We start from the raw sequence: 15,232 nt of genomic DNA, 5'->3' as shown, positions 1-15,232 counted from the left end.
ATATTGCAACTCTTCCCTTGTTTTCATTCTGAATCTTTGCATTATCAAGTTGTTTTAGGTGTTGGATTTTCTCAAAAGCTAACAACAACGAATGCTTTGGATCATTCATGGCCCAAAAATAAAGTAAATCATCCAATTGTAACACCAAACAATGAGTATTTTTATTTACATTCAACAGCTTAAAATATATTATCTGGGGATCGATTAGATGAGAATAAAATTTCCGGCACTTTTGTAGCCGTCCCACGCTCTTTTCCATGATTTGTTCCATGCTGCTTTTAAAGGGAATGATATCTGCACGTCCATATTTTATAGTGTTTAAAAACTCCTTGACTCAACAAGGGACTCGCCTAAGTAGACTCCTCTTTGCCGTGGATGCATTCCGCGTTGCACCATATCCTCGAATCAAGCTCATGGATTTACCTAGGTCGGTTTGTGGCCCAGTAGAAGAATCAAGCTCATGGATTTACCTAGGTCGGTTTGTGGCCCAGTAGAAACGAAGTATCTTCGAAACCCATTGGAGCAATGGACAAGGGAGGAATCGTCCATAGATGATTGAACCATCGTATGCCCGAGCTGCATTAGGGCTACTTTCCCTAGTTTATAGGTTAAGGGGATTCAAGAGAGGAAGCTACTCCTTTTCCAATTGAATCATTAATAATTTAAAGCAGGTAGATGGATCCAGAAACAAATTCAATTTATTTGGTTTCATGAAACTTCTTGACTCGACAAGGAACTCACCCGAGTCGACTCATTTTTGCCTTGGCCGTGTTCCGCATTGCACCATATCTGCGTTCCGCATTTTGTCATAGAGAGTCAATAAACTCCTTTGACTCTCCTGAGTTATAACTGCGTCAATCGCATCAACCGTGTTTTTGCCCGCATCCCCGCCAAGTCGACAAGGATTTTTCTTGGCCGTGTTCCGCGCCACATCCGCGTTTTTAAACACTGATATTTTAATAATTATATTGCTCACTTTGTTTTACAATTTTCTGATTGGCTGTTCATAGCATCTTGACTACTGTAACAGCCAAAAGCTAATTAAAACAATGAAAAATGTAGCATTACCAAAATATGATAGTGCCGATATCAGTCCCCCTTTTTAAATGACAGTCCATAGAAAAAAAAAAAAAAATAGAGAGAAAAAAGAGGCTTTCCTTCTTCTCTTCGGCAAATACTAGAGGCGAATGAGCTTAATTTTGTAAGTTCTGGACTGCAGCTAAAACAACTGTTATTAGCCACCTTTTCTCAAAGTCTCTCAGAATACCAAGCATTTGAAACGTTTAAGAAAAGACCAAGGCCCTGTTCGTCTTAGATTGTGACATTAATGTCACTCAGGGACCTTTAAACTCTTCCTAAAACATCCATTCATGTGCACAATAACAATGATAGAGCATCAGATAAATCAAATTTTAGACATAATAAATCATGATCACATAACCTAGTAAAAGCCCACACTATTCAAAATAAATAAACGTTTTTACTTATCACATGAGTGCAACATGCTCCTTAAAGAGCTTATAGGTGCATGGTAAACCTTAGGTCACGAAGTCTGCCAACAAAAGTTTCGTGTTTATGTGCTCTATAGACAGTCTTTTTCTGAATCCTTTGTTGTTCTTGGAACATAAAATGACATTGGAATTGTCTTAATAAATTTTCACCAATTTGTTGCTAATATCAATATCCTAATACTAGAGAAAAAATTCCACAACCACAAGGCATAACATAAGGTCTTAAAACATACAATGCGGGTCTCCCACCCGCAGGGCTATTAGCTTGGTGGTAGAGCGCGCGTCCTTGATAACTACGTCGTTGTGCCTGGACTGTGAGGGCTCTCAGCCAAACTTTGCTTATATGGTGGAAGTGGTCGGTAGTGTCTGTTTGACACCCTTCTGCACGCAGCATGGAACCTCCTATACAAACATGAAAACATATTCTGAATTGGAGTGGCCAATCCCCCTCCAAGAATCCACTAATTGACCCTTCGAACGTACAGTGTAATTTTAAGATATGTATGTATAGAATTGAAGACATAAGCATTAAACAAATTTTAATAGCATGCAATGGCCTATTTGAAAAGTATAAATCAAAGAAACAAGCGAGTATCACTTCCCTCTTGAAATTTATATTAAATTTCACATGTTTGCATACATTCCAAGACACATGTTGGTTTAAATTATAGCATGCTCAAAATGCCTCTATGAACTTGTCACTACAAAAATAAAATAAAATAATAATTATGATAAGGGAAGTGATATTATGTATCATTTTGCAGCATTTCCATCTCCTTTTGTTTGTAGATTCCTAAGAATGACTGAATTTCTCCTCCTTTTGTTAGTCTTTTTGGCAACAAATTTTATGCCTATTTCCCCCTTAAAAATGAGCATAAAATTTGTTTTACGCCAAGTTTACGTCGAAAGAAACATAGCCTCAATGAAAATAGCTACTTCAGTGAAAGTGAAATAAAAGAGTTGGAAATGATGACAGGAGGGCAATAAATCATTTCCCTACTATAAATAATAAATCTTCAATTATTTTGTATTCAAACATAATAGCTAAGCAAAATGTAGAAAATACGGGTGCAACTTGGGGCAACTCAGGTCGTGTTGGGCCGGGTTGAGGCCAACCCGACCCAAACCGAGGAACTCATTTTTCCAACCCAAACCGAGTTCCAACCCTACGGGGTTCAACCTGACCCAACCCGAGGAACAATTTCCTCAACCCGACCTGATTTTCATGTTGAATCATATTTAGACCATCTAAATATGTTGGACCCACTTGTACTTCTACTGCCAATATTTTTCCTTAGAAAATATGCACGGATGTCATATAATTCATCTAATTAAGACACTAATGGATCCAATATTGAAAGTCAGAAATGAAGCATCAATGATATAGTGATGCACTAGTTTCTAGTTAAGACACTAATGGGCCCAATACAGAAAGTCAGAAATTAGGTGCATAAATGTAGATTGAACACTAGTGAGAGTGCAAGTGCCAAGTGGCATTCTATAATTTAAAATTTTAGAAACATAACACAGATTAGTGTGTGTATAAATATATAATGCACCGAGTATCAACCATTATGAAGATTACTCGTCCAACTTGCATCCCCTTCTCAATATCAACAATCTTAACTATTAAAAGTCCAACAGTCAAAGACTAAAAGTCTAAAACCGTAAATATTACTAAAATTTGAAAGAAAATAATAAAAACTTAGCATGAAATGGTCGGGTTACAATTTGGGTTGGGTTGCCCGATACCCCAATTCGACCCAGCCCGATTTTCAATCGGGTTATAAATTCCCAACCCACAACCCAGACCAACCTGAAAAATTCAATCCAACCCAACCAAAAATGAGTTGCAACCTAGAAAAATAAGATACAACACATGTCTCTTAGTGACAGATCAGAGATGTGACCACAATTATGCTTGCCATCTTAAAAGTAAACAACTACATATCCATTTGTCTTCACTTGGATGGTTGATTCGTTTGCATCGCAATTGAACTAGAGTTTTGCAAAAATTTAAGCAGCGTAATGATGGAGCATAGCTCCACAGAAATGCTACAGAGTCTCACTTTTCAACAGATTTTGTCTTATTCATTAAATTAATCTGAGGTGGCTGTTATCTCATGCAAAAGTCAGCCGCTAAATGGCTTTCCCCAAAATTGCCTAGCCAATTACCTAACAATGGGAAATAATAATTGACTGTCAATGCAAGATTACATGGGAATATTGAGAAATAATTACGCCTAATTATCAACAAAATCGGAAAAATATATAAGCAAATAGTCCTACCTTGGCCCACATTGGACTCACGCCCATTGGCTTTGGACGCCCAACTCCTCATTATTTCCCCACTTAGAGATTTTCTACAAAACTGGTTTTAGAGATAAATCCCAATAAATATTCTCTACGTAAATAAAAAGCTAGAAAATAACAGTGGTGCAATTAGGACTTTTGGTTCTAATCTTTAGAGATTCGTTTATACATCTCTCCTTGGGTTGGCGTGTCGCGGGGGGGGGGGGGGGAGACTCCTTTGAATTCCTACATATATAGATGAGTGGTATATGTAGTCAATAGGGAGACAATCATTTGATTTACCTAGGATTTACCTTGCATAATAGTGATAAGTAGTACTGTTTGGTTGCCAACCACGTAGAGCAGTGGGAGGGGGTGTCATTACCAGCATAGAAAGAAAAGAAAGTAAGAGAGAGAGAGAGAGAGAGAGAGAGAGAGAGAGAGAGAGAGAGAGAGAGAGAGCAGAATTTTCCAAGCCAAAATCCCTTTTTTTGAGAAATTTGGCTAGAAAGTATATGGAGGGGACATTAATGCCACATCACCAGACATATAATTATTATCCCTAAAACTTATCTAGTGGTCTTTAGTGATTTGGATGTTAAATTGGCAACCAAGCACTGTAAAGTTACCAAAAAGTGCATTCTTTTGCTTGGGAAATCCTTGAGGATGCCGGGCATAACCTAGGATCTATGCAAGAGGTAAGGTTCTCTGTAAAATTATGTTAACAATGGTAACTGAGTATATAATTTGCTTGCTATAAACCCGACAAACTAAGTGTTACATGTATGGAAAATCAGGGGAAATGACATTCCCCCCCCCAAAAAAAAGTTTCTGTGAGTGGTTCTGCTTGAGGATAAATTCACCCCCTTTAACGTTTGTGTTTGCCTTTAAAACTTATCGGATAACGTTAAAGGGGGGGATTTTATCCGTCAGAGGGGGGGAGGGGGATATCATTTCCCAAAATCACCAAGGGAAGTGTCTGTCAATCCATGGTGATATCGTGGCAATAACTGATTTGCTTAGCTTCCCACCAGGTAAGACTGGTTCCCCCAGCATTGCTTATAATTAAATGATGTGAACTCCTGAACCTTTCTACCGCATAAACTGAATTTTTGTCATCCTCTACTCAAGGACATTACTAGTGTCACATTTGTAACCATAAAACCCTAAGTTTACTTGGAGCTAGTTTCAGATTGGAAATGTACACAAAGATTGCATCCACAAGTCAATTATGTTTCACACCTTAACTAGCCCATCATAACATTAAAAGTCTGCAAACTGTACATTAATAAAAGCTAACAAACAGCCGAGACCATTAGAACAAATCAAATGGAAAAAAAAAATCTGCTACTAGATTTCGCATGGGATTTTTGAACTGAGATTAGAAAGAAAATGATTGAAAAGTAGATAATCGTTTAACTTCCTCTCTGAGATCAAAACAACATAGGGACATTAATCAATTAAGAGACCAAAAAAGTTCTTTAAATATTGTATGAACTTCCAAAGAAAAAGGACATGGCATGGAAATTTGACACAGTCCCAAAGTGCCCATTGAAATTAAAAGGTAGATAAATATTTCATTTAAGTACTGAAGATCAGAACAATATGTAAACTATTCCTCTTTTGAATATTAAGGCTTTATTGTACGATTATTGAAACGCTAACAAAACCAAGTTTACTTCTCATAACCATTGATTCCCAATTTTTATATTTTTTAAAACACTAAAGCCTAGGTTTCTTCATGGGCTTCTTGTTCATCATTATAGGTATGCTAGTGTGATTGTTTGAACCCTAAATCTAATTAGTTTACCTCACAACAATAAAGGTCCTAAGTAGTAATTAACAACACTTAAAAACATAAAAAACAGTTATATAACCAACAAAATACAAAAATAAAAGGCATGTGAGTAAATTTTCATATGGGATTTCAACAAAATTCTCAAAAAGAAAGATTGATAAGTAGATAAATAGTGATCATAGAAGAAAACTAACATTTAAGCTGTTTCTCCATTGGCTTAGAGTTGAAAAAAGGCCTGTGCAGTACCTTTCCTTTTTGGGCTGGAAAGAGAGATGTGAGGAATGAAGCTTGGTCCGAGATCTAACCTTGAAGGTAGGAAGAACAAAGAAATGAAAATCCAAAAAATAAAACAGACAATAGGAGATCTTGGATCAAACCTCATTCCAAACACCCACTGTCCTTCTTCTTCAAGTCTCTCTCTGTCATGATTCCTCAATCAAAGGCAAATGATGTCTAATGGGTTTGATGAGATTAGATTGGGGGAGGAGAAGCAATAATTATGTAGAAAAGAATATGGACAGATCATTTGGGTGATAAAATAATGAAAAGCTGTTAGATTTTGGGAATGGTGTTGTCTTCTTCTTCAAGGGATTTTCTATGGGAGAGTGGGTCAGCTTTTACAGGCTATGTCTAAGGAAAAGAGCACTGAAAATAATGAGGAAAACTAAGGAAGCATGGGGTGGAATTTAATATGGTAAAGTTGAGGTAGAAAAGCTAACAACAAGGAGGATTTCTATATGGAGAGAAGAAAAGGGTCCACCGTCTTTGTCTTTTATCATGTGCAGAAGAGAAGAGAGAGAGAGAGAGAGAGAGAGAGAGAGAGAGCAAAATGAAATTAAGAAAACATTGCAAGAGGAGATACTTGCCTGTGTTTGGTTGCACAAAAGTGCGGATGGCTTAAGGTGGTGGCCAACAGGTTTACCATACCCTAGCTTTGATATCACTTGTTGGGACCCGGGTAGAACTCACCCTCAAAAGCTAGCCGTTAAAGGGAGGGTGCCCGAATCCTTTTAAGCCCATCCACATCCCCTCACTTATCCGATGTGGGATTAATTGCTTTCACGTGGAACCCCCCAACACATTTCACCCCTCCTTTTTGCTGTGGAATTAGAGGATCTATGGCTCCATCTGCCTAGCAATTTCTTGTTGTTCTTCCCTCCCTACCATCACTTTTTTTCAAGTATTGGAAACATACTCGATTGGTTCTATGTGGGTCCCACCTATCGCATCAGTTCTCTGACCTGACACGTGTACGCATCCATTTCGTAGATGGATCTTGCAAAATTAGACCAAATGGGGCCACGGTGGAAGTCCACGGTCCTATTCTTCCTTTTGAGTTACTGGAATCATTGCTTTTCTTAAGCTTTTATAAAATGGACAAGAAAAGAATTCAGTGAATTGATATTGGCCCCTACAAAATTAGTCATTTTGCACCATCTAAGTTTGATTTAGTTGATGAGATCAACGGATGAGATGATCTCCAATGACTCAATGAGTACATGCTTAGAGATAGTGACCGTTGATATGAGAGCAAATACTAGGCAAAGCAATCCATGTGTACGTCCAATTTGAACAGAGATCTCATTCATAAGATTGAGGTATTTGAAAATCAATAGGTTGAAGATATCTTAAAGGACTCCTTTTTCATCGGATCAAAGCTCCAAAATCTGATTAAACCTTAAAATCAGAGTTTAGATTAAACCTAAAACAATAGAGTAAAATCCAGGTAAGGCTGATTGGACACGGATACATCCGATCCGATGGATCAGAGATCTGTTCGGACTTACCTCTGTGACGATTATTGGTTTCCCACCAAACATTACTGTTTAGAAAAGTATATTATTGGTATTGTCCCATCATTGAAGAAGCATTGCTATTCTTTTGAAAATTATCTATTTCATTAGGGATTTGCTAGGGACCATCGCATAAGGCATTTCGCAGCTCAGCTGTTACATGTGAGAGCAGCCAGCTCAGATGAATTAAATGCTATAATTTTTGGACACGGACAAAAGTGTCGCGTGTGGATACGGATACGGAGTGTCGGACACGGCAACTCCCAAAATTTAGAAATGGGGACACTGCTAAAATATAAGGCATATATAATCATAGTTTGTCGACATGGATTTGTTTGTTGAGTTTCGACGCGGATATGAGTTTTGACATAGCAACATAAAAAAATCTAAATATGGTGGTGACACATACATACACATAAAATTATTGATTATTTCTCAAATATGTGTCCACACACCAACAATAACTCTAATACTTCTAGCAATACATTTAGAAGTGTCCAAATGAGTGTCGACACGTGTGGACACGCGTGTCGTGTCGTGTCGGACACGGCAGGACACATGTGTAAACAATAAATTCAAAGTGTCGGCTAAATCATCAATGACAAAAATCTGAGCCCAACCGCAAAATGCCTTCTGCGATGGTCCCTAGCAAATCCCCTCTCATTCAGGTTATCTTAGTCGTTTCCTTAAAATGGCATTCAACTCATAAGGTTAGTTGCTTCTTTTCTCTTCCCTTGGACTTGTGTCACATGCTAACTATTTCATTTTTAACATTTTTGTTTTCCTGCGCTACCAATTTTATAAGTAAAATGATAAACTGAAGGGCGCCGTAAAAACCAAATACAAGGGCGCTCACATTGGGCAATTTCATCAGAGGGCAGTTATAATGGCACAGAAAAGTACGTCATTAATGGAATAATAAATGCACCCTTTTAAGATGGTTCAATGGGGGAGCCCTTGTAGTTGGCTTTTTTGCAAGGGTGGCCTTCTGTCTATATATCATTCCTCATTTTATAAATAAGAGTTAAAAATGAATGTTAAAATATATAAGACCCATTAATCCATTATATGACAGAGATGGACTGTGGAGATTATCTGTTTTGATTAACGAAGACAACCATGATTTGCTAGAGAATTTTGTGGAAAGGCATTTTGCGGCTGGCTTTTGCATGAGAGAAGAGCCACCTCATATGAATTAAATGAATAAGACAAAATCTGCAGCTGCCGGGAAATTCCCTAGCAAATCCCTTTTCTTTATATGACAATCAAATCAAATTACTATGTTCTATAATATGAGAGTAGTAAAATGTATAGTTGTTCTTATTGGATGTCAGGACTTACATTTGTAAGTGAAACAAGTGAAATAAAATGATTCAAAGCATCTTCCTCCTCTTACTCATATCCTTTCCTTGAGAACCCAATCTTAAATATTACATAAATCACCAGTGCAATCACCAACACGCTAGAGACCACCACATTCACAATCAACTGTTTGGGATCAGCTAAATCCGTAACTAACCTATCTTCTCCATGCTTCTTACCTCTGCGGTCTCGCATCTGCGTACCGGGGATTGCATCAGTTTTCTTCCCCTCCACCATTTTCCCACCATCAATAACCTCACTTCTCTTCTCCTCTTCGTTTAACATCTCACTTCCTAGAGCCTTTCCAACATCTTTTGTAGACCCATCACTTTGATCTTTCTTATTCCCTTCCGTTTTTTCTATAGTCTGCTTATCATTAACACTCTTATTACTCTTCTCGGTTCTTTCTTCGGTCTCACCATGATCTCTTACGGATTTTCGATCCTTTGCGACCTCTTGAATCTCTTGAGATTCCTTTATTGATGTGGGTTGAGCCTTCGTGTCAATTCGACTGATTGTTTTTGGCATTATCACGAAAAGAGTCCCATTTTCGAATTTTGCATGGATCTCGTTCATGTTACAATTATCTGGGACACGAAATTCCTTACGGAAGCGGCTCCATTTGTTACCACCAAGCGGGCGTTCTCCGGTGAGTATTATGTTTCCAGAACTGTCCAGTTGAACTCTAAGTTGGTTCCTCGCGAAGCCTGCAATGAATGAATGAAGAAGAAGTAAATTATTATTATGGCACAAAACATGTACACTCTCTAAGAGCTATGATCTTGATATTGAAGGAGAAAAAAGAAAGATGCAATGGCTCTTTTTCTCATCCAACACTTGGGACACCACAATCCTAAGACCCACACGAATCAATGAACCCCAACATGAATTGCTCAAAATCTAAACATCTCATGATCGGCGAGATCTTAGCCGTTCGATCAATGGATAAGAATTGGTAGTCACTGATATTCAATACCCTTGATTGGATATGAGGTGACTCACTAATTGGTGGCATTTTTGGGTCATGGGCCATTTATGAAGATCCCATCTAGTGATGTGGGTCCTACATTCCATACGCATGCCACATGTATTATGGTGGTGCCCGGGTGTTAATAGGTCGGACTTGGGCCAAAAAAAATGAAGAGCCCAAATTAGGATCTGATCCAGTAGTAAGATGAATTTTGGATCCGATTAGTCACTGGATTCGGGCCAAGCAAAATAGCATGACAAATTGTAATATATAAAATGAGTAATTAAGAGAAAAATACCTGGAAGATCGAATAAGTGAGTATTGTATCCTTCATCTTCTACCCAAAAGGATGAGGGTACGAAATCTTCATATGAACTAGATTGGACAGCTTGAGATCTGGTGTCCATGACTCTCTTTCTTTCTCTTCTTTTTATCTCTCAGTGAAGAAAAAAGTGAAAAAGTAGTGAATGAATATGGAATTCTTGCATGGGTTTATGTATATAGTTATAGAGGGGGGCTGGGAATGTTTTTACTTTTGAGTTTTCTTGCAAAGGGAAATGATCCCTTTTCTATTTCGTAGGGATTGAGCAGTTTTACTGCTTCAGTTATTCTTTAGTCGTGTGGAGTTGATCACCTCTCTCATGGGCAAGGTGTAGGTTCTTTATTTTATTTGCACTCTTTTGAAAAAAGGCAGTAGGGGGGATCTCTATAGGAGATTTGAAAGGGGTGAATATATGACTGGCTTACTTTCCGACACTAAGGTCCCTTTAACTCAAAGAAACCTCTCTCTCTCTCTCTCTCTCTCACCCGGAAGGGTGTGGCTCTTTGACGTAAAGTCATGGGTTTGCTCCCAACGATGAGTGTAGGCGCGTGGTTTCCGGGTGATTGTGCGCATCCGTAGGGAAATAGTCCTACCCCCGAAAGGGGGTGGGGACACCCTTCATTACCAAAAAAAAAAAAACCTCTCTCTCTCTCTAAGAAAGTTGTTTGAAATGTGATTAGGCAATTGAACTTGGGAAATGATATTTACAACCCCTTTTTCATCACTAAACTCCCTTTTGTTTGTATTTAATAAAAAGTATCCATTAGTCATCAATAAGACCCACTTTGGATTGGAAGAAAAAAAATTCTTGTGGAAATTTTTTTTTCATTTCCACAATTTAGAGAAAAATGACATAGCAATGTCTTATTTAATTGGAAGGATACCATTATAAATTGAACGTCCAACTAAATAAAAATTGAATGGGTGTGTTTAATGTTACTTTATTTGATTTGTGATCGAAAATTAAGAAATTTTGGAGACATTTTTCTATACCAAACTTTTCCGAAAAAAAATATTTCTTGCAACCCAAACAAGGCATAATCATGATTTATTAAAAAAATTTAAGTTTTTTAAAAATATTTCCAGTGACAGCCCCTTTAGATGGGTGGGTCCTACCATCTAAACCCAAACCTTTGCATTAGGGTGGGCCCCCACCATTTTGTACAAATCTTTTGAGGCGGTGGAGCCCACCATATCCACCCAAATCATTGGGCCCACAATTTCATTGTTTTTTGTTTTGGACCGTTGGAGACACCATTTCAAACCTCATGTTTTGATAGGTGGGTCCCACCATCTCCACCCAAACCACTACAAGAAAGAAGGCTATTACCGGCGTTATAGTGCTGGCGCTCAAGAAAAGCGACCCTAAAACAATATATGCACCGGCATTCACAAATTAGAACGACGGTGAAAATTACCCCCCCCCCCCGCAAGCCAGTAACTGGTCCCACCCAAAAATTCGCCCTTTTCATTTTCCCTCGGTCAATGGGTGCCCCTAAAACTTAACAATTACAGACGTAAATATTATAAACGTCTTTAATTAGGATTATAAGTGTTGTTGATATTCATCTATGTTTCTTGAACGTAGTTAAAAATACCCTTTAATAAAGTTGTATTTGGCTCTTCGAAGAAACCCCGCGGAAATTTTCTTTCGACTCTGTCTTTTCGACTCCAGATGCCACCGAAACCCTCACCCTCTCCCTCCAACCGGTGACTACTCAATAAAACAATGGCAATTCTTATACCCACGCTGAACTAAACATCGGTAATTCTGATAAGTACAACCCTTATGGTTCTCTTACCGACGGTCGTGGCCGTCGGTAATTATACGCCGACATTTTTTCTTATATTCTCCGATGGTCACGAAACGTCGGTAAATATGCACACACCAACGGTTCACTTAAAACGTCGGTGATAAGCTAAACACCAACATTTTGTTTTTATTTTTTAATGACGTTCATGAATGCCGGCATAAACAAGAACACCGACGATTTCCAGGAAACGTCGGAGAATACTTTTAGGCACGGTAGCATCACTGATGATCACTAAAAGCGTCGGTGTAAGATACACCAATGTTCATTGGCATATACACCGACGGTCATGACCGTGGGTGAATGTCATTTTTCTTGTAGTGAGCCCATGCATAGGGCGGGGCATACATTTTCCACGTCATATTTTGATGGGTGAACCCATCATTATACACCCATGCAAGCATGGACCAAGAGTACTAGCATCTATCTATCATGTTTATTTCCATGGGAAATTTTTATGGAAAAAGTTTTACTGAAAGTTTTCTAAGATTATTTTTTCACACCACATGCATAGTCTGGGTGGGGCTATCTATTTAAAACACTTGTTTTGGCAAGGTAAAGCCCATTATTTTACACCCATACATATGGTGGGGGCCACTATTTACACCCATGAATAGGCCTACCATCTCCACCCAAATCCATGCATAAGGTGGGGTCGGCCATTTTATTTACACCATGTTAATTTTGATAAGGTGGGTCCAACAACTCAATTGAAAGTTGAAACCCATGCATCGGATGGGCCCCGCCATTTTACCTCATTTTTTGATGGGGTGGGTCCCACGATCTCACTAATCCCATTCATAGGGCGAGGTCACTATTTTATAACTCTATGTTTTGATGGTGTCGGGCCCATTAGCTTGCACCCTAAAAATCAAGATTTTTTTCCCCGATTCTCTCATAAGTCATAATAATCTACCCGATTTTCCGTTCTCCCCTCACATATACAGAACCCTTTGGGTTTTTTTTTTGCAAAAAGAGTAAGTTACTATGGGTTATTTGCAAAAAAGAGTAAGGTAGTTTGTTAATTTGCAAATAGAGTAAGGGCCCGTTTGGATGCCTCATGTTTTGTATTTGGATTTGGAATTGAGTTTTGAATACAAAATGAATAGATCCACCAGCGCATCTTGAGGGAGACATTGTCTTCTTTTTATGTTTTGATGTTTACTTTGACATTCTTACGTGTTTCTAATTTTATTTCACCTAGTTGATCTTCTGCGCACTATTTAAATGTAGTTTGTAACACGATGACAAAATCATAAACCCTATAGACAATATTCAAAACATTGTTTCTACCCACAATGTTAGTTTGTAATTCCTAATGTTAGTTCCATAAGTATAAATAGAGGTTTTGTGGACAAGTTTTCTTATTCTTATAATGCTAATATAAAGAATAAATAGTTGCTTATTACATATAGAAAATATCTCAATTTTCCATCCTTTTGAATAACACTTGGTCCTAAACACTGAGAATTTTACCAAATTAAAACTTTAACAGTGTGTTCCATTATGATATATTTGAGTCTAGTTGACGACTGCACATCACGGCATAAGATGCTACTTTATAAGAGAAATTGTAAACTATGGTCTTTGGAAAAGAGATCCATCGTAGAAAATAACACAAAAGTAAGCTTCTCTGCAAGCCTGTGAGTCGTGACTTCTTCCCTATAGCTAGTAATTAACTTCTAGTTGTAATCCTTAAGATCTTTATCTTCCTCCTTCCTGATTTGCTTACTATTATTTTCAATGATTGTAATGGTGTGGTTTATACAAGATTGTAATTCTTCATAAATCTTTAACATATTTGGTCGGAATCCTACATATTCCTAATTTACCCAAAAAGAGTTTAATTGTTTAAATATATCCAAATCAATACTCTACATGTGTCAACAAAATCTACCACAAAGAATATTACTTTGTTGGAAACGTTTTCCATTATGTGGATTACATTCCAACCTGGATTATCTTAGTGATCAACCTTGGTGTTGCACATGGAACAACTACTAGAGAACTTTGGATCATTAATCTGGGGATAGTAAGCCAAGATATATTGGTGCAATCCTAAGGCTCGTGGGTCCTTTACTGAGAATTTTAGAGTTGAAATTGTCTAAAGGTTCAATTAAATTCAGTACTATCAACCCCAAATCAGATTAACATTCAGAAACTTAATCAAGTTTTAACTAGGCTGTTCACATACTTTTTACCCTTAAGGATAAGTCACCATCAAACTTACCAAGTAGTCGCAAGAGAAAAAGGCATGAGTAATAATCACTGAATCAGTGTTGAATTTATATTTCACTAAACACTTACAAATTCATTATAAAAAAACAAGGTAGTATTTTTTTGAATGGTCGGAAATTTCATTAAAAGAAAATAAAGACCGAGATGGTCAAATACAAGAAAAATACAACAGCAAAACTCAAGATATTGCCATGCAAAACCAAGTAAAGGACTTAAGGCGGCAGGAATACATATTGTTCCAGAGCCTCCAACTGGACCCCCCTCTTTTTCTTTTTCTTTTTAAAGGTAAAACTGGACCCCTCTCTTGCTAGTCTATCTGCTTCCCCATTAGATGATCTTCTGACTCGAATCCCTACTATATCATGAATTTCGTCGAAGAACTATGCAAATATCCAAGGGAAAACTTGAGAGGCCACTCAACCACCGGATCAAATTCAGGGAGTCCCCTTCAACCACCACTTTATCCGTATCTTCTCCCTCCACAAATTTTATGCCTCGGCGTACCTCCGTCTCACTAGAGTCAGCTACTCCAAAGAGACCTATGAACACCCACCTCACTAATCTCATTTCATCTCTTATGACTCCCCCAAATCCCTCCTGGTCTTGGGTTTACAAAGTTGGACCCAACAAAGTTAAGCTTCAAGAAGCCTTCGGCCGGAGGCTCTCAATCTTGCATAATCGAGGGGCGCAATTCTGAACTGTAGCAAACCCAAATTTGAAACTTGGGATAGTCTTTACCCAAGATATAGTCAAAGCAATCACCTTGAACTCTTGGCATGTCTCTTAAATACCTGAGCATCTCTCCTTCCAAAGAACCCATATAACTGCAAGGAAGGATACATTCCACAAAATTTGTCCTTTCTTTCTCCATGGGACCAACTCCCAACGATCCAATAAGTCAATGAGATGCGTTGGAAACACCCACTCACCACTCTCCCATTCTTTAGGTTTCTTTTTAACATAGCACAGCTTTGACCCAATGACTACATCTGCCGGCCCTTCCACTTTGCATTCCGCCCACCACTCTCCCATTTTTTCCTCCATTTTGGGAAGCTCTAACCATGCAATCTCAAGTCTAAATGGAACTCCCCATGATTTCAACCTTGGATCCTTTTTTCTCTCTAATTACCGCTCC

General features: G+C 38.1%; 1 protein-coding gene and 1 long non-coding RNA gene across 2 annotated transcripts; both read right to left on the bottom strand.

The window, feature by feature from the left end:
* Positions 1-1,551: 1,551 nt before the first annotated feature.
* On the bottom strand, positions 1,552-6,552 carry LOC143887500 (uncharacterized). Its single transcript, XR_013254207.1, has 2 exons — positions 5,796-6,552; positions 1,552-1,913 (listed from the first exon to the last, which is right to left on the bottom strand). It is a non-coding gene; the product is annotated as an uncharacterized LOC143887500 (long non-coding RNA).
* A 2,141-nt stretch (positions 6,553-8,693) lies between these two features.
* On the bottom strand, positions 8,694-10,279 carry LOC143886997 (uncharacterized). Its single transcript, XM_077391129.1, has 2 exons — positions 10,025-10,279; positions 8,694-9,463 (listed from the first exon to the last, which is right to left on the bottom strand). Exons 1-2 carry the CDS (start codon positions 10,131-10,133, stop codon positions 8,787-8,789), a joined length of 786 nt encoding a protein of 261 aa, XP_077247244.1. The 5' UTR covers positions 10,134-10,279; the 3' UTR covers positions 8,694-8,786.
* Positions 10,280-15,232: the final 4,953 nt, after the last annotated feature.

The sequence above is a fragment of the Tasmannia lanceolata genome, unplaced genomic scaffold (assembly GCF_043159265.1).
Source record: "Tasmannia lanceolata isolate RefF3 unplaced genomic scaffold, GAP_Taslan_0.1 ptg000012l, whole genome shotgun sequence".
Lineage (NCBI taxonomy): Eukaryota > Viridiplantae > Streptophyta > Magnoliopsida > Canellales > Winteraceae > Tasmannia > Tasmannia lanceolata.
This window is presented reverse-complemented; position numbering and strand designations above follow the sequence as displayed.